The sequence below is a fragment of the Pristis pectinata genome, chromosome 1 (genome assembly GCF_009764475.1).
Source record: "Pristis pectinata isolate sPriPec2 chromosome 1, sPriPec2.1.pri, whole genome shotgun sequence".
NCBI classification, from domain to species: Eukaryota; Metazoa; Chordata; class Chondrichthyes; order Rhinopristiformes; family Pristidae; genus Pristis; species Pristis pectinata.
This window is the reverse complement of record NC_067405.1, coordinates 84,143,029-84,169,372: the sequence shown is the minus strand read 5'-3', so window position 1 is coordinate 84,169,372 and position 26,344 is coordinate 84,143,029. Positions and strand designations below refer to the sequence as shown.

Below are 26,344 nucleotides of genomic sequence, written 5' to 3'. Positions count from 1 at the left end.
AGGGGGGGGGGATTCGAATTTTGAATTCCTTCGAAGCTTGAACTGGAGATATTTGCAACATATTATGATTGGCCAACTGCTATTGCATAAAGATTTATTGCATAAAGGGAGGGAGAACAGCCAGAAGTCGTGGTACATGTTGGTACCAACGACATAGGTAGGAAGAGGGATGAGGTCCTGAAAAGTGAGTTTAGGGAGCTAGGCGGAAGGCTGAAGAGCAGGACCTCAAGGATAGCAATCTCAGGATTGCTGCCAGTGCCACGTGATAGTGAAGGTAAGAATAGGAGGAGATGGCAGATGAATGCGTGGCTGGGGAGTTGGTGCAGGAAGAAAGGTTTTAGATTTGTGGATCATTGGGATCTCTTCTGGGGAAGGTGGGACCTGTACAGAGAGGACGGGTTACACCTGAACCCGAGGGGGGCCAATATCCTTGCTGGTAGGTTTGCTAGGGTGGTTCGGGAGGGTTTAAACTAGTTTGCGAGGGGGATGGGAACCAGAGGGGTAGGTCAGAGGAAGAAGGGGATGTGGAAAAGTCAGATCTAACATGTAGAGAGGATTTGAGGAAGGAGAAGCAGAGTACAGGGTATAAAAGTAGAAAGGTGGATGGGCTAAAGTGTATTTACTTAAATGCAAGAAGTATCAGGAATAAGAGTGATGAACTGAGAGCTTGGAAAAGCACATGGGACTATGATATTGTGGTTCTTGCAGAGACTTGGCTGTCACCAGGGCAGGAATGGATATTGATTATTCCTGGATTTCACTATTTTAAAAGGGATAGGGAGGGGGGGCAGAAGAGGAGGAGGGGTGGTGTTACTGGTCAGGGATACTATAACAGCTGCAGAAAGGGTGGATAATGTAGAAGGATCCTCTCGAGTCAGTATGGGTGGAAGTTAGGAACAAGAAAGGAACAGTTACTCTACTGGGAGTATTCTATAGGCTACCTGGTAGCAGCAGGGATACTGAGGAGCAGATTGGGAGGCAGATTTTGGAAAGGTGCAAGAATAACAGGGTTGTTATCATGGGAGACTTCAACTTCTCAAATATTGATTGGCACCTGCTTAGCGCCAAAGGTGTAGACGGGGCGGAGTTTGTTAAGTGTGTCCAGGACGGATTCCTGTCACAGTATGTTGAAAGGCCGACTAGAGGGAATGCCATATTAGATCTAGTATTAGGTAATGAACTGGGTCAGGTGATAGATCTCTCGGTGGGGAGCATTTGGGGGACAGTGACCACTGCTCCCCAACCTTTAGCATTGTCATGGACAAGGATAGGAGCAAAGAGGACGGGAAGATATTTAATTGAGGAAGGGCAAATTATGAAGCTATGAGGACCGAACTTGGGAGTGTAAACTGGGATGACACTTTTGGAGGGAAATGTCCTATGGAGATGTGGTCGATGTTCAGGGATCTCTTGCAGGATGTTAGGGAGAAATTTGTCCTGGTGAGGCGAGAAAGAATGGCAGGGTGAAGGAACCATGGGTGACAAGAGAGGTGGAACAACTAGTTAGGAGAAAGAAGGCAGCATACATAAGGTGTAAGCAGCAAGGATCAGTCAGAAAGGGCTCAGGAGGAATATAGGGTAGCAAGGAAGGAACTTAAGAAGGGGCTGAGGAGAGCAAGAAGGGGACATGAAAAGGCCTTGGTGAGTAGGGTTAAGGAAAATCCCAAGGCTTTTTTCACATACGTGAAGAGCAGAAGGATGACGAGAGTAAAGGTAGGACTGATTAGAGACAAAGGTGGGAGGATGTACCTGGAAGCTGTGGAAGTGGGTGAGGTTCTCAATGAATACTTCTCTTCAGAATTCACCAAGGAAAGGGGCCTTGATGACGCAGAGGACAGTGTTGGTAAGGTTAATGTTCTGGAGCATGTAGATATCAAGAGAGAGGATGTGTTGGAGCTGTTAGAAAATATTAGGACAGATAAGTCCCCGGGGCCTGACGGGACATTCCCCAGACTGCTCCGCGAGGTGAGGGAGGAGATTGCTGAACCATTGGCTAGGATCTTTGAGTCCTCGTTGTCTACGGGAACGGTACCGGAGGACTGGAGGGTGGCAAATGTTGTCCCCCTATTCAAAAAAGGTAGTAGGGATAGTCCAGGGAATTACAGACCAGTGAGCCTTACGTCTGTGGTGGGCAAGCTGTAGGAAAGGATTCTTAGAGATAGGATCTATGGGCATTTAGAGAATCATGGACTGATTAGGGACAGCCAGCATGGATTTGTGAAGGACAGATCATGTCTCACAAGCCTGATAGGATTCTTTGAGGAGGTGACCAGAAAGATTGATGAGGGTAGTGCAGTAGATGTGGTCTACATGGATTTTAGTAAGGCGTTTGACAAGGTTCCACATTGTAGGCTTCTTCAGAAGGTCAGAGGGCATGAGATCCAGGGAAGCTTGGCCGTGTGGATTCAGAATTGGCTTGCCTCTAGAAAGCAGAGGGTTGTGGTGGAGGGAGTGCATTCGGATTGGAGGGCTGTGACTAGTGGTGTCCCACAGGGATCGGTTCTGGGACCTCTACTTTTCGTGATATTTATTAATGACTTGGATGAGGGGGTAGAAGGGTGGGTTAGCAAGTTTGCAGATGACACAAAGGTCGGAGGTGTTGTGGATAGTGTGGAGGACTGTAGGAGATTGCGGAGGGATATTGATAGGATGCAGAGCTGGGCTGAGAAGTGGCAGATGGAGTTCAATCCGGAGAAGTGTGAGGTGGTACAAGGTTAATGGCAGGATTCTGGGCAGTGCGGAGGAGCAGAGGGATCTGGGGGGTTCATATCCACAGGTCACTGAAAGTTGCCTCACAGGTGGATAGGGTAGTTGAGAAAGCTTATGGGATCTTAGCTTTCATAAGTCGGGGGGATCGAGTTTAAGAGCCATGAGGTAATGATGCAGCTCTACAAAACTCTGGTTAGACCACATTTAGAGTACTGTGTCCAGTTCTGGTCGCCTCACTATAGGAAGGATGTGGAGGCGTTGGAAAGGGTGCAGAGGAGATTTACCAGGATGCTGCCTGGTTTGGAGAGTATGCATTATGAGGAGGGACTAAGGGAGCTAGAGCTTTACTCTTTGGAGAGGAGGTGGATGAGGGGAGACATGATAGAGGTGTACAAAATATTAAGAGGAATAGATAGAGTAGACAGCCAGTGCCTCTTTCCCAGGGCACCAATGCTCAATACAAGAGGGCATGGCTTTAAAGTAATGGGTGGGAGGTTCAAGGGAGATATCAGAGGGAGGTTTTTCACCCAGAGAGTGGTTGGTGCATTGAATGCGCTGCCTGGGGTAGAGGTGGAGGCAGGTACTCTGGTCAAGTTCAAGAGATTGCTAGATAAGCATATGGAGGAATTTAAAATAGGGGGATATGTGGGAGGAAGGAGTTAGATAGTCTTAAGTGAGGTTTAAAGGTCGGCACAACATGGTGGGCTGAAGGGCCTGTATAGTGCTGTATTGTTCTATGGTTCTAAGATTATCACAGATGTTTTCTATCCTTAGACAGCTGAATACATTTTATTCTCTCTTCCTAGAAGCAACATTTTGATTCAGCTCAAATTTCAGTTTGGATTGAAGGCTTCCACATGACTGCACTCACAATGCTTTGTCAATGTCGCACGTATGGGAGTTGGAGGCTTAAAAACAACCACAGGAAAAAAATGGACTGTTTTCAGTCTGAACCAACAGTTGGGTATTGCCACAGGCAAGGATGGTTAATAGTCTGTGAAGTTCCCCAAGAATGTTAAGAAAATAGAAGCAAGGAAATGATAATGACCTAATTGTAGGAGGGAATCTCCAGGACTGATTGATTATAGGCTGGAACTGCTCCGCATGGAATAGGGAACAATATTCCCTCAGCTTCATAAAGCAGATGTAATGAATTAGGAACTTAGCTTGCTTTAGTGAGATTCAAAGTCTCAGGCCTAATAAATTGGAGGCAACAAGACAGTGGCCATCTGGTTGTAGAGAGATAAGAAACATTGGATCCATTCTAAGAATCTCCATTGACATCCAATGCTTCAATGGCAGGCAGAGAGTTGGTTGTTACTATAGTAATAAGTGATAACTGGAGGCCTAGGTTAAGACAGACAAATACTTTAGTGAAGAGGTCTGGTCATCAGATCCATGCAGAGAGTGAGGTCCTATACGAGTTGTCAGGAACCATCAATTCCATGCTTCCCTGTACCTGATTGGCCCAGCACCAATAACTAGGATGCTACACAGTTGGTGAAGTGAAAAATGGAGGTGATATTGTGACAACCGATAGTCCAGCTGCAAAAGGACAAAGATGAACATAATGGGTCAGACTTAGACAGGACAATTGATGCGGTACCATCTCACTGGAGGAGGATAGAAGGGATAGGAGGGAGATGGGACTTGGAAATAAGATTTAACTCCTTATCAAACCTTGGAACACCACAAGAACCTGGGATCACAAGGGTACCCTAGGACCAATACTGGCAAGGAGAGACCCTGAGTCTGAGACTCTCAGAATGTCTGAGTCTAATCACTTGTGCCTTGACGGCTAGTATTCTGTATGAATGCTAGTCTGTTGTCTTAGCAATTAAGAGTTTGAATAGAGCCAAGTATGCTTTTTACCTGTTGTCAGTGGTGTCTCTCTAATGTGAGTGCAAATTCAGCACAACATGTCAGCTCAGATATACCACAGCCAGAAGGGATTCCACTCACAGAATGTTTAGCTGGTGAGTGACTACACAGGCACATCTTAAAGATAAAATTCTGTTATACTAGCAGCAGTCATAATGCCTTCATGTTATGACCATCTGATGTATCATCTGTATCTGACCCAATGACCAACAAGGGAAATAATATGGCTCTTAACTCTGGTACACAACCCACACACTTGGGTGAAAGCATATACAGTATAATGTTTTGCCACACAAATTGCCGTAGAGCAGATCAGTGACCTGCTGAATCAACAATTCCAGTGCTTGCAGTACTTATCAGAGTGGGCCTCAATATCTGTAATAATCTGCTGTGCTCCACTGCTGCAACATCATGAGGGGTCAGTTGTTGCCACCCTCTAGAAGGCAAGCAGTTATGTAGCAGGATAGGAATGGGGAGAAGAATTAAGAGGATAAAGAGGTAGAAAGGAAATGACCTAATTACCTATATTTAGTCTGGGCTGTCCATAACTGACTAATCTGACAGTACTACCAGCAAATAACTCCATTTCCCTATTCACCAACAGTCCTCCCCTTAGCTTCCCTCTGTTGTTAACCATCACAGCATCCACTCAGCTTCCAAATAAAAGCTAGCGCAAAATAAACTAATTTGGTGGGTCAAAACACACCAGGTACTATAGAAACATCCACAGTGTGGCATCACAGTTGTGAATACAAGTCTGAGCTTGGATGATAATAAGATGTTCCTTGGCAGCATTCTGTGCTTTCCCTGCAGTACCCGGGTGTTGGCTGGCTGCAGCCTATTCTGGAATGGAAGCTGAAACATTGGCCATCGGCCACCCCATAAAGTTGAGTCCACAAGTGTCCAAGGAGGAAAGGATGGGCTCCAAACAATGCTCAAAGTCCTTTGCAAGGTTAATGGTGGAACCCTTCAATCCCCTTTATGTGGTACACAGACTTTCCAATGCACCAATCTGCCTAGACAGCTCCACTGAAGTCCTCTCTAACAGTTGAATAGCTAGACGATATGAAGTGGGGCTGGCAGATTGCTATGCGAGAGTGTGGTGAATGTTAGGTATGAGCCTTGTCTGATAAATATCATTGGTGGATGTGATGGAATGTGATGCATTGAGCAATGTCAAAGATTCGAATCGTAAAAAATTGATGGCACAGGTGGCCACCATTTAGCCCATCAAGTTTGTGCTGGTTGTAAAAGAGCTACCCAGCTCTCACCTTCCAGCACCAGGTCAGACCCACAGGTCACATGTCCATGTATGATTTAAGATTGATGAGGGTTTCTACCTTTATCACCCTTTCTGCCAGAGAGTTTCAGAACCCCTACTATCGCTCCCCCAGGTGAACAAAAAGGCTTCATTTTCCCTCCAATCCTTCTCCCAATTACTCTAAGCTTTTGCCCTTTCAAGTCCTACAAATTTCTACCAGATTACATTCTGCCTCTGTGTGTGTGTGTGCGCGCGCGCGCGCGCACGCACGCACACACTCTCACACACACACACACACACACACATACACACACACACACACACACACACACACACACGGTGGATATGTGGATTCCTTCAAGTAAATGTCTCACTAATTACAGAAGTTGTACTGAACAACGTGTGTCCAGATGAGTCTCCTGTGAGATTAGCAAACAACTAATAAATACCAGAGGGCATGCACTTAAGGTGAGAGCGAGTAGGTTCAGAACTGACGTGAGGGGTACGTTTTTTGCTGGGAGAGTGGTGGATGCCTGGAATGCATTGCTTGATAGGGTGGTGGAGGAAAATTCATTGAGGGCTTTTAGGAGGGGCTTGGATGGGCACATGAATGAGAGGAAAATGGAGGGATATGGGCATTCTGTAGGTAGGAGGGATTAGCTATGCCGGCACAACATTGTGGGCCGAAGGGCCTGTTCTGTGCTGTACTGTTCTATGTTCTTTCGTTTTTGACCTCTCTGCTGATGGAATCTGGTTCTCTTGTTTACTCTAACTGGGCACCTCATCTTTTCATACACCTTAATTAATCTTCCCCTCAATCTCCTTCGTTCTATCCGATCTTATCCAATCTTAAACCAGAGCTACAATTTTCCAGTCTGTCCTATGGTTAATGGTGCAGTTGGTTGGATGAGATATGAAGATGCCTCACTTACCTTGAACTTCTCAGGATTAATGCCCTCAGGTCTTGAACTCCTGGCATTGGCTGCCACAGCTAGCTCTCCCTCTGCCTTGGTGTGTGTCCAGAGGCCTCCTGACCCTCAGCAGATCTCTCCTCCTCTTGACCCATAGCAGCCGAGGCCTCTAGTCCAGCATCTACAAACCTGATTCTTTTAGCAAGTCATAAACCAAAGTAATGTCCACCCACTGCAGGGTAGCTCTAACTGGGCCACGTGCTGAAGCACTAAGTTCAGAGACTGGATGCTGAAATCAAAATTTCGTGCTGCCAGCACTCGGTCAAATAACCTGATGCCAGCCCCTGCGATATCCCTTCCCTAATCTGTGGGCAGCCTTCCTTATCAACCTCCACTCACTTCAAGCCTGCCTTCCTAATGAGTCCCACATAACATGATGCCAGTATCTCCATCTCTCCTCCACAACATGATGCCAGCCTCCCCAGTATCCCCTCCATAACATAGAAACTAGCAAGAGTAGACCATTCATCCCTTCAGGCTTGCTTCACCACTGACCATGATCATGCTGATCAACCACTTCAGTACCCTGCTCCCGTTTTCTCCCCATGTCCCTCAATTCCTTTGACATTAGGAGATATACAGTATCTACCTCATTCTTCAATATTGAATGACTTGGCCTGTACTGCCTTCTATGATAGAGAATTGCACAGGTTCAATGCCCTCTACGTGAAGACATTTCTCCTGATCTCAGTTCTAAATTATCTACCTATTTCCTGAGGCCATGACCCTGGTTCTGGACTCTTCAGCCATCATGAAGATCCTGCCTACATCTAGTATGTCTGGACCTGTTAGAATATTGTACGTTTCTATGAGATCCCCTCCCATTCTTCTAATACTACAGTGAATATACGCCTAATTGACCCACTCCCTCCTCATACTTCAGTCCTGCCAATTCAGTAAAATTTTGTTGCACTCCCTCCATGGCAAGAATATCCTTCCCCAGATAAAGACACGAAAACTGCATCCAGAACTCCAGGTGGGCTCTCACAGGGCTTTGGACAGTCGCAGCAAGACACCTTTGCTCTTCTTGCATTGAAGGCCAACTCCATCCCTAACTGCTCACTCACCCATAGAAAGCTTCCTACCTGGATGCATCATGGCTTGGTATGGCAACTGCTCTTTCTGGGACTGCAAGAAACTGCAGTGAGTTGTGGACACAGCCCAGCACATCATCGAAACCAGCCTGTTTCTACCTCAATGCACTGTGTAATGAATTGATCTGTACGAACGGTATGCAAGACAAGTTTTTCACTGTACGTCAGTACAAGTGACAATAATAAACCAATACCAATATCAGAAACTAGTCTACAAGGACATCCAGGTTTTGTTGCACTTTCCCTTTCCCGATCACCATTCAGACAATAATCTGTTTTTAGAACCAACATTTTCTCTGCCTTCCACTTTCGTTTTTTTTCTGCCTTTCATTTCTCTATTTGTTTCCCTTTCCTGTCTCTCTGTTCAAGTTCCCCTCCTCTGCCATTCTAGTTTAACACAAAGCCAGCCTCCTCAGACTCTCTGCCATAACATGATGGCAGCTTCCACAGTATCCCCTAGATAACATGATGACAGCTTCACAAATCACTCCTTTATAAGTTGATGTAACCTCCCTAATATCCCCTCTATAACCTGATAATGGACCTGCTCATCTCCTCCCCAAAACACATACCAGCTTCCCCATCACCCCACTGCAGATAATGCTGCAAATTTCCCCAATACCAAGCCATAAAGATATAATGTCAATCTTCCTGATCCTCCTCCAACGAGATGTGATGGCATCCAGCGCTATCTTATGCCACATAACATAATGCTGGTCTCCCATGTTTCCTCCCACATCCTGAGACCAGTCTCCCACCAATAAGATGATGCAGACTTCTCCAATCTCGGTACACACATGAAGTCTGCCTCTCTGATCTCCCTTCCTTAACATGATGCTGGTCTTCTTGATCTCACTGCTCAGCTTGTACTAGTTTCTCCAACGACTCCTCCAGAATCCAAACTGGCTTCCCCAATCTCCTCCACGTGTCTATTTTCCTAATGCTTCCTCTCTGAAACATGCCACCAATCTCCCCAATCCTGACCCCTAAAGACAGAATACCTTCCTGCTTCTCTCTTTGTGAGGCATGATGATGTCTTTCCCAAAAGACGATGGCCTTCCTGACCCCATGCTGGGCTTCAAAGCACTACCCCCTAAACCATTCCCCACCCCGCCCCTCCCACAGCCTACTGCCCAAGCCTTGCCTCAGGAGAGGTGTAGCTGATAGTAGATTAGAATCTGAAAATGTGTAATGGCCACATCCCTGGGTCACAACTGAATTTTGATGGGATCAAAACCACCACTGTGCAATGAAATTTTTAGGCAATTGCATTTAATCTGCTCGTGTCCCAAGATTCAACCCTACAGTCATTGGAAGAACAGTGTCTAAGCATTCTGCACTATCCCCTTTATAACTTTAACCATTTTTACCAGCCCTAAATATACAAATCAATAACTAACTTTTCAACTGTTTTCTCATATTTGTATATCCCCATACCCTCACTGAACAAGTGAATGTTGATGCAGGAGAAACACCTTCCCTATTGTGTGAGTTTCAAAACCACACTTGCACCAAATGTGGATTTACAAAGGATTTATAAAGATCTACCATTCTGGCTTTTTTTAAAAACATTATATACTCCTGCCCCCAGAGCATGAAAGTGGCTATTTTGGTTTAGCACTACTTTTAACTGGGGTCTGAACTCCATATTCCTTTATTCTTCCAGATTTTTCAAATATAATTATTTTCACCTATTTAACCAAATTTTAACCAATTTATTTCCTCATTCCACTTCCATTATCCCATCATAATTTCTTCTGATCCTCTGATTTACTTACCATCTCTCCTACTTTTGTGTAACCTACAAATTTGGGGTCTGTTCTTTCTATCCTCATTAGCATACTGAACAAACCCTGGGCTACTGCATTACCCACACCCAATCACTCATAGAAGCTAATTTTTATATCAGTTCTAACTACAGCTTTTTATCCAATTTGCTACCCTTCCTCCAAATTCACCAGCTTATCTTGCAGCGTCCCATATAGCAACAGGTCAAAATCTCTTCGTACTTCAAAATACACCACATCTGGTGTATTTTCCCCATCCACTATATCTGGTCATTGATTTCAGAAAGGAAGATTATGGTAGTCAAACTTGAGACCACTTTTGAGGCAGTGTTCATCACTTTTAGATTTTGTTTTTTCATCTAGACAGATAATTTCATCTGCAATTTAAGATGATAAATACAGATCAGACATTCAGCAAGCAAAAGCACATGGTACTAACTAAGAGGTAACTTAGATATGCAGTTGGTTAAGGGACTGGAAGAGTATTGGTGTATGGAAGTTTTTCTGACTGGATGGAAATGTACAATTGGCAATTCCAGGCAATAGGACATTGTCTTATACTAAATTGCTGAATTACAAATATTTTTGACCGCTAGGAACATCAGAAAGAACATGCAGAACCTGCTCTCCAATTTTCAAATTCTCTGACTGCCACTCTCCATGACAGCATAGCTTAGGAGTGAGTTAGCATTCATGGATGAGAACTTGCCATTTGGCTCTCCCCTTGAATCTCACATGACCAGAGTTGTGATGATACCTGTATGCTACGCAGCCTTCAGAATAATAAATGTTGCTAAATTTACTGATAACACAAAGGAAAGCAGGAAAATAACAACACACACAAAATGATGGAGGAACTCAGCAGGTCAGGCAGCATCCATGGAGGAAAATAAACAGTTGCCGTTTCAGGCGAGACCCTAAACGTCGACTGTTTATTTCCCTCCATAGATGCTGCCTGACCTGCTGAGCTCCTCTGGCATTTTGTGTGTGATGCTCCAGATCCTAGCATTTGCAGAATCTCTGGTGTCTCAGGTAGGAAAATAAGCTGCAAAGAGAACATAAGGAGGGTACAAAGGAATAAAAGAGTGTGAAAAGATCTTACAAGTGGAGTATAAATGTGGGAAAATGTAATATTGTCCATTTTGGCGTGAAAAATAAACAAAGCATATTATTCAACTGGTGAGAAATTGCAGAGCTTGGAGATGCAGAGGGATCTGGGTGTCCTAGTGCAAGATTCACAAAAGGATAGTATGTAGGTACAGCAAATAATTAAGAAAGCTAAGAGAATGTTATTGTTTATTGCTAGGGGAATTTAATACAAAAGTAGGGAGGTTATGCTTCTGTGATATTAAGCATTGGTGAGACTAGATGTATACTGAATTGGTCTCCTTATTTAGGGAAGGATGTTAATGTGCTGGAAACAGTTCAGAGAAGGATGCTGGACTACTACCTGGACTGAGCAATTTGTGATGTGAGGAACGGTTGGACAGGCTCAGCTTGTATCACTCGAGTCAAGAATGAGAGACCACTGGATGCAAGCATGCAAGATCCTGAGGGGTCTCAACAAGGTGGGATGTTTCCTTTTATGCAGGAGTCTAGAACTAGGAGCCACTGTTTAAAAATAATAGTCTTAGAGTCAAACAGCATAGCAAAAGGGCCTTCAACCCACTATCTCCATGCTAACCATCAAATTCCATTTAGTAGTACTTGGCTTTCAGACTTCTATACTTTGCTCATCTATATAGTTCTTAAATGTGAGAGTCCCTGCTTCCATCACCGTCACAGTCAGCGTGATCCAGGTTCCAACCACACTCTGGATCAAACAGTTCTTCCTCAGATCCCCTCTACACCTCTTTCCCCTTACCCTAAGTCTATACCCTCTTGTATTAGATATCTGCTAAGGTAAAATTTTCCTACTACCTACCTGACCTATAACCCTAATGTTTGTAAACGTCCATATGCTTGGTTGAGGAGCGAGTGGAGCAAAGTTAACATCCATGGGATTATGACTGAACGCTTCTAAATTAGAGTCTCGCCCTCACCCTCATCCGCTCCAAGAAAAACAATCCCAGCTATCCGGTCCCTTCTCATAATTGAAACACTCCATCCCAGGCAACATTTGGTGAATCTCCTCTGCTTCCTCCCCAATGCAATCATGTCTTTTCTATCATGTGGCAAGCAGAATTTACAGTAGTCCAGTTAACCTATTTTTTTTATAAACATTTACTCTAACTTCTTTACTCTTGTATTGCATATCCCGGCTAATTAAAGCAAGTATCCTGTATGCCTTCATCACCTCCTTATCTCACTGTGCTGCCACTTTCAATGATCCTTGGACTTGTACACCAAAGTCCTTCTGTTCCTCAGTACTTCCTGAGCCCTACCATACATAGTGAAGGTCCTGCCCTTATTAATCCCCTCAAAGTCTTCCTACCTCATACTTATCAGGATGAAATTCCATCTGACATTCCTCTGTGCACTTTACCAAATGATTAACACTATCCTGTAGCCTACTACTAGCCTCCTCACTATCAATAACCTCACCAGTTTTTGTGTCATCTGCAAACCTACTGATCATACCTCCTACTTTCTTATCCATGTTGTTAACCTATATAATAAACAGTAAGGGCCCAGCTCTGAAACCTGTGGTAGACTCCTGGTCACAGGCTTCCAATCACAAAAGCAACCCTCTACCATTGTCCTCTCCCTCTAATCACCAAGCCAATTTTAGATTTAATTTGCCAGCTTGCCTTGGATCACATGGGCTCTAACCTTTTGCACCAGTCTCCCAGGTGGGACCTTGTCAAAGGCCTTACTGAAGTCCATGTAGAGTCCATCAACTGTATTGCCTTCATCAATACATTTTGTTACCTCTTTGAAAAATTCAAATTGGTCAGACAGGATCTTCCCTTAACAAAACTAGCTGACTGTCTTTGATTAATTCCAAATACAGATCAGGCCTGTCCCTCACAACATCCCTATCACTGATGTTAGATTCACAGGCCTGTAATTACCTGGCTTAACCCTGCTACCCTTCTTGGATAGGGTACTAAATTTGCTGCCCTGCAGTCATTTGATACTTCAACTGTGGGCAGTGAAGATTTAATAAACTCCATCAGGGCCCCAGCAATCTCCTCCCTTGCCTCCACACAGCTGTCAAGGATACATCTCAAAAGGCCTGGGAATTATCTACCTTTAAGCCCAGAAAGATATCCGATACTTCCTTTGTGTCCAATGGTAATTTGTTCTTGAATTCCACCATTCCCCCTCCCTGAATTTTCCAATTACAATGTCCTCTTTAGTGAATATCAATTAGAAGTCATTATTTAAGACTTTACCCATGTCCTCTGGCTCCAGGCTTAGATTGCCACTTTGGTCCCAAATGGGCCCTACTCTTTATCTGGTTACCTTCTTGCCCTAAATAGAGAATGCTTTGGACATTTCCTTAATCTTGTCTTCCAGTATATGTATGCCTCCTTTACACCCTTCTAATTGTGTATTTTTTGAGTAAGTTCCATCCTGCGCATCTGTGCGCAAATGCAAACACACACACACACACACACACACAGAGCCATACAGCATGGAAACAGGCCATTTGGCCCAAATGTCCATGCCGACCAGTGGACACCCATCCATATTAACCCCATCTTCCAGCACTTGGCCCATAGCCTATTATGCCTAGGCAATTCGAGTATTTGTCTAGACACTTCTTAACTGCAACTCTGCTACCACTACTCTCTCCAGCAGTGCATTCCAGGTACTCACTATTCTTTGGATGAGAACAGTCTCCTCAAGATGCTTTCTAAATGTCTTACCCCTTACCCTAAATCTATGTCCTCTAGTTTATCTACCTCTGATATGGGGAAGTTTTCATGCAGTCTACCCTATCTATACCCCTCATGATTTTGTATACCGCAATCATGTCCCATCTTAACCCCCCCTGCTCCAGTGAAAACAGAACCAGCCTCTCCAGTCTCCCCTCATAACTGAAACACTTCATCCCAGGCAATGTCCTGGTGAATCTCATCAGCACCCTCTGCAGCACCATCACATCCCTCCAACAGTGAGGTGACCAGAAGTGCACGCAGACTCCAGCTGAGGTCTGACCAATGTTTTATAAAGTTGGACCATGACCTCTGTGCTCTTGTATTGATTCCCAGACTAAAAGCCAGTACCCCGAATGCCTTCTTAACCATGTTATCCACGTTGCCACCTTCAAGGATCTTTGGACTTGTACAGCAAGATCCTTCTGTTCCTCAATACTTTCTTGAATCCTACTATTCATGGAGTATATTGTGGCCTCATTAATACTTCCAAAATGGATCACCTCACATTTATCAGAATTAAACTCCATCTGCCATTTCTCAGCCCATTTCACCAACACATCAATATCACTTCATCGTCCAAGACTACCCTCAACGTTATCAACAACTCCACCAATCTTTATTTCATCTGCGGACTTCTTGATCATGCATCCTACATCCACATCCAAATCATCCACGTATATTACAGACAGTAAGGATCCCAGCATCAATCTCTGTGGAACACCACTAGTAACAGACACTCAAGCACTAAAACAAACCTCTACCATCACCCCACCTCCTACTGTTAAGCCATTTTTTAATCCAATTTCCCAACTTGCCCTGGATCCCTTCGGCCCTAACAATTTGAACCAGTGTCCCACGTGGGATCTTGTCAAAGGCCTCATTGAAGTCCATGTAAACCACATCTACTGCACTGTCCTCATCAATACACTTTGTTACCTTCTCAAAAAATCCCATGGATTGGTCAGACAGGATCTGCCCTTGACAAAGCCATGTTGTTTATCTCTGATCAGTCCCTGCTTTTCCAAATGATCATTAATCCTGTCCCTCAGCATTTTTCCAACATCTTCCCTACTACTGATGTTAGGCTCACAGGTCTGTAATTGCCAGGCCTTTCCCTGCTGCTCTCCTTGAAAAGGGGAAGCACAGTTGCCATCCTCTAGTCATCTGGTAGTTCACTTGTGGCCAGCAAAAATGCAAGGATCTCAGTCAGAACCCCAGCAATCTCTTCCCTTACCTCCCATAGCATATCATCCAGCCCTGGGGATTTTATACACTTTTGCGCCCACTAGGGCATTGAGTACCTGCTTATGGAGACTTGCACTAGAATTTCATCTTCCCCTTCACTGTATCCTCCAACTACAAAGCCAGTTTCCTTTGTGAATACTGATGAAAAATGTTCATTTAGGACCTCACCTATACCTTCCCACTGTGCAGATATAGAGTTACCTTCAAGTAGAAGCTCTCAGTCTACATTTTCCAGGTCCTGTCTTATTCTAATGAAATTGGTCTTTCCCCATTTTAAAACTTTTATTCCTGGTCCATCCCAATTTTCTTTCATAACTATTTTGGAGTTATGGTCACTATCTCCAAAATGCTTATCCATTGACATTCCCTCTACTTAACCATCTACATTCCCCAAGATAATACACAGCAAATGGTAGGGCTCTAGGGAGTGTTACTGAACAGAGAGACCTAGGAGTACAAATACATAGTTCCCTGAAAGTGGCAACAGATGTAGACAGGGTGGTGAAGAAGGCATATGGCATGCTTGACTTTATTGGCAATGGTATTGAGTACAAGAGCTGGGACATCATGTTACAGTTGTACACAATGTTGATTAGACTGCAGTCGAAGTATTGTGTGTAGTTCTGGTTGCCACACTACAGGAAGGATGTGATTAAGCTCAAGAGGGTGCAAAGGTTCAGAAGGATGTCACCAGACTGGAGGGCTTGGGTTATAAGAAGAGATTGGATAGGCTGGGAAAGATTTCCCTGGAGCAAAGGAGGCTGAGGGGTGACCTTATAGAAATATATAAAATCATGAAGGGCACAGATAGGGTAGATAGTCACAGTCTTTTTCCTAGGGTAGGGGAGTCTAAAACTAGAGGGCATAGGTTTAAGGTGAGAGGTGAAGGATTTAAAGGGGATCTAAAGGGCAAGAGGATGGTGAGTATATGGAATGAGCTGCCAGGAGGTTGTAGAGGCAAGTGCAATTGCAACATTTAAAAACATGTTTGGATAGATACATTGATAGGAAAGGTTTAGAGAGATATGCAGACAAATGGGATTAGATTAGATAGGCATCTTGGTCAGCATGGATAAGTTGGGCCAAAGGACTTGTTTCCGTGCTATATAGCTATGAATCTAAGATCCAGTGATGTTCTCTCTTCTGTTAGTCCATCTACAAATGTGTTGAAAAGCTCTCCTGGACACACCTCAGAAATTCCACCTTGAGCCTTTTATGCTAAGCCAATCTCAGTTAATATTTGAGATAATGAAATCTCTGGGTGCTCTAACCCTATTTTTATCACATCTCTTTGTTATTTGCCTACATACTGTTTCCTTTCCCTCCTGTTGACTGTTAGGAGATCTGCAATACATCCACAGCAGAGAGACAACACCTTTTTTGTTCCTAATCTCTACCATTATGGCCTCATTTGAGGAGCCTTCTTGGACATCCTCCCTCAATACTGATAGTCTGTAGGGTCTGCAGGGCTTCCCCTGCTTTTAGTTTTCTAGGCCACCATCTTTTTTTTTATTCAACCCTCAATATCCCTTGACATCCAGGATTTCTTGGACTTGTTGTTTGTACTTTACCCTCACAGGGTAACACATTGTCTTCAAATTCCCATTATCCCACTCTTGACTGACTCCCATTTGTCTGATGTAGAGATGCATGTAAATAACTGCTCCCTGTTTTTGCCAGATCCTGTTTTATGATATTGAAATCAATCTCCCCCAAATTCAGGACTTTAATTTCCAGCCCGCTCATTCCTTTACATAATTATTTGGTATGTCACCAAAGACTTTTACAAATTTCTATAGATGTACAGTGGAGAGTATTCTGACTGGTTGCATTATAGCCTGGTATGAGGCTGCCAATGCACAGGATCGCAAACGGCTGCAGTGGGTTGTAGATTCAGCCAGCTCCATCACGGACACAACCCTTCCCACCAACAGGAGGCACCTCAGGAAGGCGGCATCCACCATAAAGAACCCTCAACATCTGGGACATGCCCATTTCTTGTTACTACCATTGGGGAGGAGGTACTGAAGACCCATATTCATCGATTCAGGAACTGCTTCTTCCCCTCCACCATCATATTTCTGAACAGTCCATGAACACTATCTAGTTATTCCTTTTTTTTGCACTATTTCTTTTTGTAATTTATAGTAACTTTATGCTCTTGTATTGTACTGCTGTCGCAAGGCAGCAAATTTCATGTCATATAAGTCAGTGATAATAAATCTGATTCTGTTCCTCCCTTGAAACTTAGAGATACCTGTATGGTCGCTCTTGCCAAAATGCTCTCCACTGATATGTCAACCACTTGCTTGGCTACATCCCTCAAGACCAGGTCCAGTGTGCACCATAATCAATAAAGCAATTCCACCTCCTCTTTTAAATGTATCCCAAACCCCCTCCCCTCCATCATACCTGAAGATTCCATACCCTAGAATGTTGAGTTATCAGTCCTGTCCTTCTTTCAACTGCATCTTTGTCATAGCAACAATACCATATTTCCTTGTTCTGATCAACACTCTAATGGTTTACCCATTTAACTCAAAGATAAAGTGAAATATTTTTTCTCTAGGGATTGAGAGTCTTTGGAACTCTCTTCCTCAAAGCGTAGCGAGACCAGGGTGGATAGATTTTTGAAAGGTCACCACAGGTAGAGGGAATGTGGAGTTGGGGTTACAATCAGATCAGCCATGAACTTATTAAATGAGGGAGCAGGCCGGAGGGGGCCAAATGGCTTCTCTTGCTCCTAATTCTTAAGTTTTAATGGTGTATTTAACTTCATGAAGATTCCAGAATGTGCCTTTTATACCAGAAGAATGAAAGGAAACATTTTTATTTTAATTTACTCGTAATCAATTGAAATAACAACAAAAATCACAATTACTTAATTGTCAACATGTGCTAACATTGTAAATATTTGGGGTTCAGACATAGTGACGTACAAGTCTCCTCACACAGGCCAGCTGTTCACTCTTGCATAACTCATTTGTATGGGTTTAACATGGGGCCAAATGCAATTTAGGCCTTACTCATTATGCATTACATTATGAAGTAAAGCTAGTGCTGCCAAATCTATTCCAGAGGAATTTGGAAAGGGTGCAGAAGAGGTTCACCAGGATGTTGCCTGATTTAAAGCATGAGCTATAAGGAGCGGTTGGACAAACTTGGATTACCTACTCTGGAGCATTGGAGGCTGAGGGGCGAGCTGATAGAAGTTTATAAAATTATAAGAGGCATAGATAGGGTAGATAGTCTTTTTCCCAGGGTGGAAATGTCAAATACTAGAGTATAGCTTTAAGGTGAGAGGGGGATATGCTAAAGGAGATGTGTGGGGCAAATTATCTTTTAAAAAAAGAGTGGTAGGTGCCTGGAATGTGCTGCCAGGGGTGGTAGTGGAAGTAATATGATAGTGGCATTTAAGAGGCTTTTGGACAGACACATGAATATGGAGGGATATGGATCATGTGCAGGCAAAAGGGATTAGATTAATTTGGCACCGTGTTCAGCACAGACATCATGGGCCAAAGGGCCTGTTCCTGTGCTGCACTGTTCTATCTTCTATTCCAAGACATACGCAGGCAGATTCAATGCTATCAGAAACTATCACAACTGCTGTGCCGCAACACAGAAAGAAAGAGGTGTATGTGATTTTTTTTCCTGTTTGCACATACACCAGGAAGTCTGCAGCAGATTAGGTAAACAAAGCTTCCCTGCTGCCACAGATACACTGAGAATATGGAGGGCTTTGGATCTTTGGATCTTGCATATAATTATACTGTCTTACAGTTTGAGAAAGAAGAACAAAAATTTGGACAGTTGATCTACTTAGCACGATTAATATTGACTGCCAAATTTCCAAATGGCTGGCAATATGAGAAATCAGTAAATAAAAAATGAGAGAGAGAATTTCTCCTTGGAGAGGCATTCCTCCCTCTACCTTAATCCTCTAGAAAAATAATAGGATAAAATTCCTGTACTGATTTGGAAATTACAATGTCTTCAGTAAACCAATTAGAACAACCAATTTAACTACCTTATTCAGTATTGATTTAAACTCATTCCGAAATAGTACATTTTCAGAATGGTTTTCCAAATGATTTTCCAGAACCGCTGATCTTCACTGTTAAGTTTTCACTGGTCTGGGTCAATGTTGAAGACATAGCTAACTATGGCTTTGGAAAGTATTACAATAGTGATTGCATTAAAATAAGAACAGGATCATCTGACTAAACTGGAACACAATGAACTGTAAAGTTCCCAGATAATTTGCTTCAATGAGATGACTTCTGTCAATATGCACATCGACATTGTTTAAGTCAGGGAAATGTTTTAAACCTATGCATATATGGTTGTTGTATTTTGAGCTCACAGTTCACAGTAGTTGAATTTAATCAGTTAATCAATATAACATAGCAAAAAAAAACACAAGCTGCCAGAGGAACACAGTGGGTCAGGTAGTTTCTGTGGAGGGAAGTGGACAGTTGACATTTTGGACTATCATCCAGTTTCTTTCCCTTCCGCCACCTGCTCCATCTGCCCATCACCCACACACTCCACTCACTGGGACCCCTATCCCCTTCCCTACTGTTCCCATCTGCCCACCTTCCCTCCCTTACTCGATTCCATGCTCCACCTTCCTTTGCTATCAGATTCCATCACCTGCAGCCCTTTGTCACCTCCACCCATCACCTCCCAGCCTCTGTCGCTATTCCCACTCTTCCCCACCTCCCCCCCCCCCACCGTGTCCTCTACGTTTTGAAACCAATTGGACCTCACCACAGACTGTAGCACCTACAGCTGTACTTGTGTAATGGGAGACCAGATGGGGTACTAATGACCAGAGGGCAGGTGAGGAATGGAAAGGCATCGATCAGTTCTATTTACCCTTTCATCATAATCTTTCTCGCTGCCCAGCCAGCATCAGATTATGCTAAAGATCAGTGTGGCACTGATCCCCGAAGCTAGACATATCTACTTAGAGAGTCATCCTGTGCAAGACCTCAGTAAAGATTCACTGTCTAATTGTTGCATTTGATGCTCCACGCAGATGGCCATTATTTCAAAAAGGTCAAAGACAACATCATGAAGGGCTGCAACATCAATGCTAGACTTCTCCAACCTCTCATGGTTGTCATGGTTTGACGTGTATACCTACTAGTACCTCATACATTGCTCCAAAAGTATCCTATTCATGAACAACTCCAGAGCTTCAGCACCTGTATCCAGGTAAGCAAAACTTGCAGTATCCTGATCTTTCTAATGAAGACTTCTTAGTGCTGTTGTCTCCACCATTGGTTCTTGCTCAGTTGTAATATTTAAGTCACAAGATGAAAATCAAACTTTTCATCTTTTACCAGAACCACTACTACAAATACCTGAGCTGATGCATTGTAAGCATGAACCCTCTGTCAGAGGAAGGCGTTTTGAGGAGTCAGTATTGTCCTGCTGCACATCCTGCAGGAAGAGCGAAGCCCTTGTGTGAGATTAAACATGTAATATAGACAGAAAATACTGGAAACACCAAGTGGGTCAGGCTGTGAAGAGAGAAAGAGATAATTTTTCAGGTCAATGACCTTTCATTAACTAGGAAGAGTTAGAAATCAAATATGTTTAAAGTTTCAGAAGAGGGCGAGGGATAGAGGGAAGTAAGGTGATGTCTGTGAGAGGGTGGAGAAACTGAATGGCACAAGTGGTGGTGGTGCTGGTGCTGGCTGAGAGAGGACGGTAGAGATTTGTTGAACTCTGTCTGGTAGGAATGCAAATAGAGAGAAATTAATGAGGTGAGAGAGAGAGACAAAAACAATAAATAATGCTGCAATTGTGAGATACAAGACATAGCAGTTACTACAAATTTGAAATAAAAAGAGAATGCTGGTAATACCCAGAAGGTCAGGTAATATCTGTGGGGAGAGGAAGTTAACGTATCAGGTTATGACCATCCACCAGAACCGGCCAGTTCTGATAAAAGTTTGAAAGGCTGGTTATCTGAAACTGTTAAATTCAATGCAGACACAAGAGACTGCAGATGCTGGAATCTGGAGCAACAAACAATTTACCGCAGGAACTCAGCAGGTTGAGCAGCATCTGTGGGAGGAAAGGAACTGTCGTTGTTTCGGGTCCTGATGCAGGGTTTCAACCCGAAACATTGATAATTCCTTTCCACTTATGGATGCTGCTTGACTCAGTGAGTTCCTCCAGCAGATTGTTTGTTGCTGTTATTTTCAATGTTGAGCCCCAGGGACACTAACGTACTTAGTTGGAAGTTCAGGTGCTGCCCTCAAGCTTTCATTCGGCTTTATTGGAACATTACAAGAGGCCAAAGACAAAGACAAAGGAGGAGTCTGGTTTCTCCAATGAGGAGGAGACCACATCATGAGCAATGTACACAGTAGAACTAAATCACTCCTTCACCAGGAAGGAATGTTTAGGTTCCCGGTAGCAGCAGGGATACCGAGGAGCAGATTGGGAGGCAGATTTTGGAAAGATGCAAAAATAACAGGGTTATTATCGTGGGAGACTTCAACTTCCCAAATATTCATTGGCACCTGCTTAGTGCCAAAGGTTTAGACGGGGCGGAGTTTGTTAAGTGTGTCCAGGACGGATTCCTGGCACAGTACGTTGACAGGCCTACTAGAGGTAATGCCATATTAGATCTAGTTTTAGGTAATGAACCGGGTCAGGTGACAGATCTATCGGTGGGTGAGCATTTGGGGGATAGCGACCACTGCTCCATAACCTTTGGCATTGTCATGGACAGGAATAGGAGCAAAGAAGACGGGAAGATATTTAATTGGGGAAAAGTGAATTATGAGGCTATAAGGCAAGAACTTGAGAGTGTAAATTGGGCTGACATTTTTGAAGGGAAATGTACTATGGAGATGTGGTCAATGTTCAGGGATCTCTTGCAGGATGTTAGGGATAAATTTGTCCCGGTGAGGCAGAGAAGGAATGGCAGGGTGAAGGAACCATGGGTGACAAGGGAGGTGGAACAACTAGTTAGGAAGAAGAAGGCGGCATACATAAAGTGTAAGCAGCAAGGATCAGATAGTGCTCGTGAGGAATATAGAGTAGCAAGGAAGGAACTTAAGAAGGGGCTGAGGAGAACAAGAAAGAGACATGAAAAGGCTTTAGCAAGTAGGGTTAAGGAGAATCCCATGGCTTTTTTCTCGTACGTGAAGAGCAGAAGGACGGCTAGAGTAAAGGTAGGTCTGATTAAAGACAAAGGTGGGAAGATGTGCCTGGAAGCTGTGGAAGTGGGTGAGGTTCTCAATGAATACTTCTCTTCAGTATTCACCAAGGAGAGGGGTCTTGATGGCGCTGAGGACAGTGTTGGTAAGGGTAATGTTCTAGAGTATGTAGGTATAAGAGAGAGGATGTGTTGGAGCTGTTAGAAAATATTAGAACAGATAAGGCCACGGGTCCTGATGGAATATTCCCCAGGCTGCTTCGTGAGGTGAGGGAGGAGATTGCTGAACCGTTGGCTAGGATCTTTGAGTCCTCATTGGCCATGGGAATGATATCGGAGGATTGGAGGGTGGCAAATGTTGTCCCCTTATTCAAAAAAGGTAGGAGGAATAATCCAGAGAATTACAGACCAGTGAGCCTTACGTCTATGGTGGGTAAGCTGTTAGAAAGGATTCTAAGGGATAGGATCTATGAGCATTTAGAGAATCATGGACTGATTAGGGACAGCCAGCATGGCTTCGTGAAGGGAAGATCTTGCCTCACTAGCCTGATAGGGTTCTTTGAGGAGGTGACCAGGAAGATTGATGAGGGTAGTGCAGTAGATGTGGTCTACATGGATTTTAGTAAGGCATTTGACATGGTAGGCTTCTTCAGAAGGTCAGAGGCCAAGGGACCCAGGGAGGCTTGGCCATGTGGATTCAGAATTGGCTGGCCTGTAGAAAGCAGAGGGTTGTGGTGGATGGAGAGCATTCAGATTGGAGGGCTGTGACTAGTGGTGTCCCACAGGGATCGGTTCTGGGACCTCTACTTTTTGTGATATTTATTAATGACTTAGATGAGGGGGTGGAAGGGTGGGTTAGCAACTTTGCAGATGACATAAAGATCGATGGTGTAGTGGATAGTGTGGAGGGCTGTCGAAGCTTACAGAGGGATATTGATAGGATGCAGAGCTAGGCTGACAAGTGGCAGATGGAGTTCAATCTAGAGAAGTGTGAGGTGGTACACTTTGGAAGGACAAACTCCAAGGCGGAGTACAAGGTTAACGGCAGGATTCTGGGCAGTGTGGAGGAGCAGAGGGATCCAGGGGTTCATATCCACAGGTCACTGAAAGTTACCACAGAGGTGGATAGGGTAGTTAAGAAAGCTTATGGGATGTTAGCTTTCATAAATCGTGGGATCGAGTTTAAGAGCCGCGAAGTAATGTAGCAGCTTTACAAAACTCTGGTTAGACCACACTTGGAGTACTGTGTCCATTTCTGGTCACCTCATTATAGGAAGGATGTGGAGGCGTTGGAAAGGGTGCAGAGGAGATTTACCAGGATGTTGCCTGGATTAGAGAGTATGGATTATGAGGAGAGACTAAAGGAGCTAGGGCTGTTCTCATTGGAGAGGAGGAGGATGAGGAGAGACATGATAGAGGTGTACAAGATATTAAGAGGAATAGATAGAGTGGACAGCCAGCACCTCTTCCCCAGGGCACCAATGCTCAGTACAAGAGGGCATGGCTTTAAGGTAATGGGTGGGAAGTTCAAGAGAGATGTCAGAGGGAGGTTTTTCACCTAGAGAGTGGTTGGTGCATGGAATGCGCTGCCTAGGGTGGTGGTGGAGGCTGATACGTTGGACAAGTTCAAGAGATTGTTAGATAAGCATATGGAGGAATTTAAGTTAGAGGGATATGTGGGAGGAAGGGGTTAGATAGTCTTCGGTGTGGTTTGAAGGTCGGCACAACATGGTGGGCCGAAGGGCCTGTATTGTGCTGTATTGTTCTGTTCTATGGTTCTACGGTTCCTGGATAGGAAGAAGCAAAAAATTCAAGTGTTGCATCTTATGGGAATGGGAGGAGGGTAGTGGGTGTTGATGGAGACGTGGCTAACATAAGGTCATGAACCTGAAACGTTAACTCTTTCTTTCTACACATATACTGCCTGACCTGGTGTTTTCAGAACATTTTCTGTCCTCAGATTTCCTGCATTTGCAGTCTTTTGTTTTTAGATTAAATGTGTATTTGAGCTGCCAAAGTAAGCTGGTTTAAGATTGTTATGTGTTACTCATATTCACATCCACACAAGGGTTGTGTGCAATGTGGTTCGATGAGCTGGAACTCTCTCATCTGATGCTTCACTGGTCTTATATCCTGATTACCTCCTGAGCTGCAGTTTCAAGTATACTTCATTGGAGGGCCACTTCTGGCCCTGCAAATCTGGTCTTTTATAATGTAAGAAAAGAAACCTAGGATTGAGATTAGTGGTGGATGGGGAACATTTGTTGGTGGCAACAGCAAGATGGTAATAAGTTGAGTTTGAATGCCAGTGGTAGCTGGGCAGTTGGAGAAGTGATGAAGTACATAGGCAGAATGAGAATGCAGAGTGAGGAGATATGTTGGAACAGAGATGAGTCCAGTCTGAGGTGGTAGATGTAATGGATGCATCAAACATGAATATGTTCTGTGCTCCCCGTTTCTGAATGGAAGAAGTTGTTAAACCACTTCACCATTGAATTTAACAGTGGAGTAGAGCACTACTGCTGCTCATTTATGCAGCTACCTCCAACCATGCTTTCTTGGTGCTGAATGTAGGAAAATTGAGGACTCTTACAACTCTCAACATGATATCAAGAGACGGGTCACTTGAAATGAGTCGAAGCTTCAAATGTTCTACTTAGTCTTCCTGCTACTGTGACATCAAATCCAGAGACCACCATCCAGTTAGAGCTGCAATGTGGTCTTAAATTGTTCAGGTGTCATTGATCATGCTGGTTACAATCAAGCTCGTTTAGTGTAACTAGTAAGGAAATCCAAGAATAGTATACTTAAATGCACAGAAGCATGCCACAGAAAATTTCAGCTTCACACCCCCACTAGCCATAGCCCCTCATGTGCAGGAAGTTACAAATCATTCTCATAAAGACAATAGCAAGAAAGAAGAGAACCTAACATCACTGACGGTCGGAATGAGCATGAGTGTTGCTTTCTACAGCTGCCTGGCTCCCCTGCACTTTTGTCACCAGTTCCCTCCATGCTGCTCATTCCTTTAAGCTTTTTTGGTTTTTCTGGTTTTGTAGAGATTTTATAGTAATGAGCCTGTTGTTGTGAAAGCTTGTGGTGTGCAAATTGGCTGCATGCTTCCTATATTTCCAGCTGTACCTCAAAATGTATGTCATTTGCTTTAAAGCACATTCAGGGATCATAAAAGATGCTAGAAAAGTGAAAGTCTTTGTCTTTTTTCCCACTTTTCTATTACAAAATTGAATTTAAAAATGTTTAGGGGAGAAAACAAAATCCTGTTATTAAACTTTTCAAACTTATACTGAGGAATGATTTTTGGGACAAGAGTTAAGACTGTTGACCTAATACCCATAATCTAAAGGTTATATACATTTTCCATATGCAGTAAATATTACCTTGTGCATTTTTTCACTATTGTAGTACTGAGAGTCAATAGCTGGTCCCAGATGTGCACTTAATAACTAGTGCAGGCATCATTCTAAATCAATATTGCTTGAGAGGAGGGAGTTTTCACTTGACACCATTTTTGCTTTCATTTATGGAATACATTTTCTATCTCACTCTGGCTCGTTAAAAATGTTCATATTTTATTAGAAATTAAGAAAATAAGTGAAAAGGAAACAGGAAAGATTTCCAATGTTCTTACTGTAGCTTTATATTATACATACTTGTCCTGCAGCATCTCTTTGTATTTCAGTCTTCGCTTTATTATTCATCCTGTTGTATACAATAAATGATATTCCCATTAGCTTCTTGTACAATAAGCTTTCCAACACACAGTTTCATTATTGCTGCTACTTGTCTTATATAAAATGCAATTTCATGTTTCAGTTTACAAATATGTTTCTGTTAATTAATTGATCACTTCAACAAACTTTCTAAAAAGAACTTTACAAACTTTCTAAAAAGTACTTTACAAACTTAAGACTTCCAGTAGAAATTACTTATACAGGATTAACAAACTATTAGCAATTTAGAAAGGAATTGCTGAAAAAGTTTATTAAAAAACAGGAGAAGGAGAAGGCCCTTTGGCTCCAAGACTGCTTCACAAATCCACATCGGTTCCATTTTCTTGTTCATTTCATGTTTCTTGCTTCTCTTAGTACCCAAAACTCTACTAGACCCTGAATTTAAAATACTATTTACAGCTCCCTGATGAAATATATTCCATTTCAACTACTATTCCTTTGTGATATGGTATGAAGGAACAAAATTAATCTGGAGTATGTGGACAGGTAACTTTTCTGATTGGCCAAAGCTACTTTGCTTGGTTATGTCATTGTTTCTCCCATTGACTTCTTTTTTCCATTTTATTTCTAATCAAGGCATTTCATATTTTCTTAGTGCTTTTAATGTTTTTAAGATCTGATTTTATGCAGTAAG

At 43.3% G+C, this 26,344-nt stretch overlaps 1 protein-coding gene across 6 annotated transcripts in view; it reads right to left on the bottom strand.

Annotated features, from left to right (window-relative positions):
* Nucleotides 1–26,344, bottom strand: part of LOC127571910 (coiled-coil domain-containing protein 9-like) — a 275,215-nt gene that overhangs the window by 34,074 nt on the left and 214,797 nt on the right. For all 6 annotated transcript variants that reach the window (XR_007956525.1, XM_052018669.1, XM_052018676.1 and 3 more), the window contains one exon: nt 25,630–25,678. Coding sequence is in view for 5 of the 6 variants with exons in the window: in XM_052018669.1 (XP_051874629.1) it covers nt 25,630–25,678 (49 nt within the window). In the remaining variant the exon portion in view is untranslated. The remainder of the gene's footprint in view (nt 1–25,629; nt 25,679–26,344) is intronic.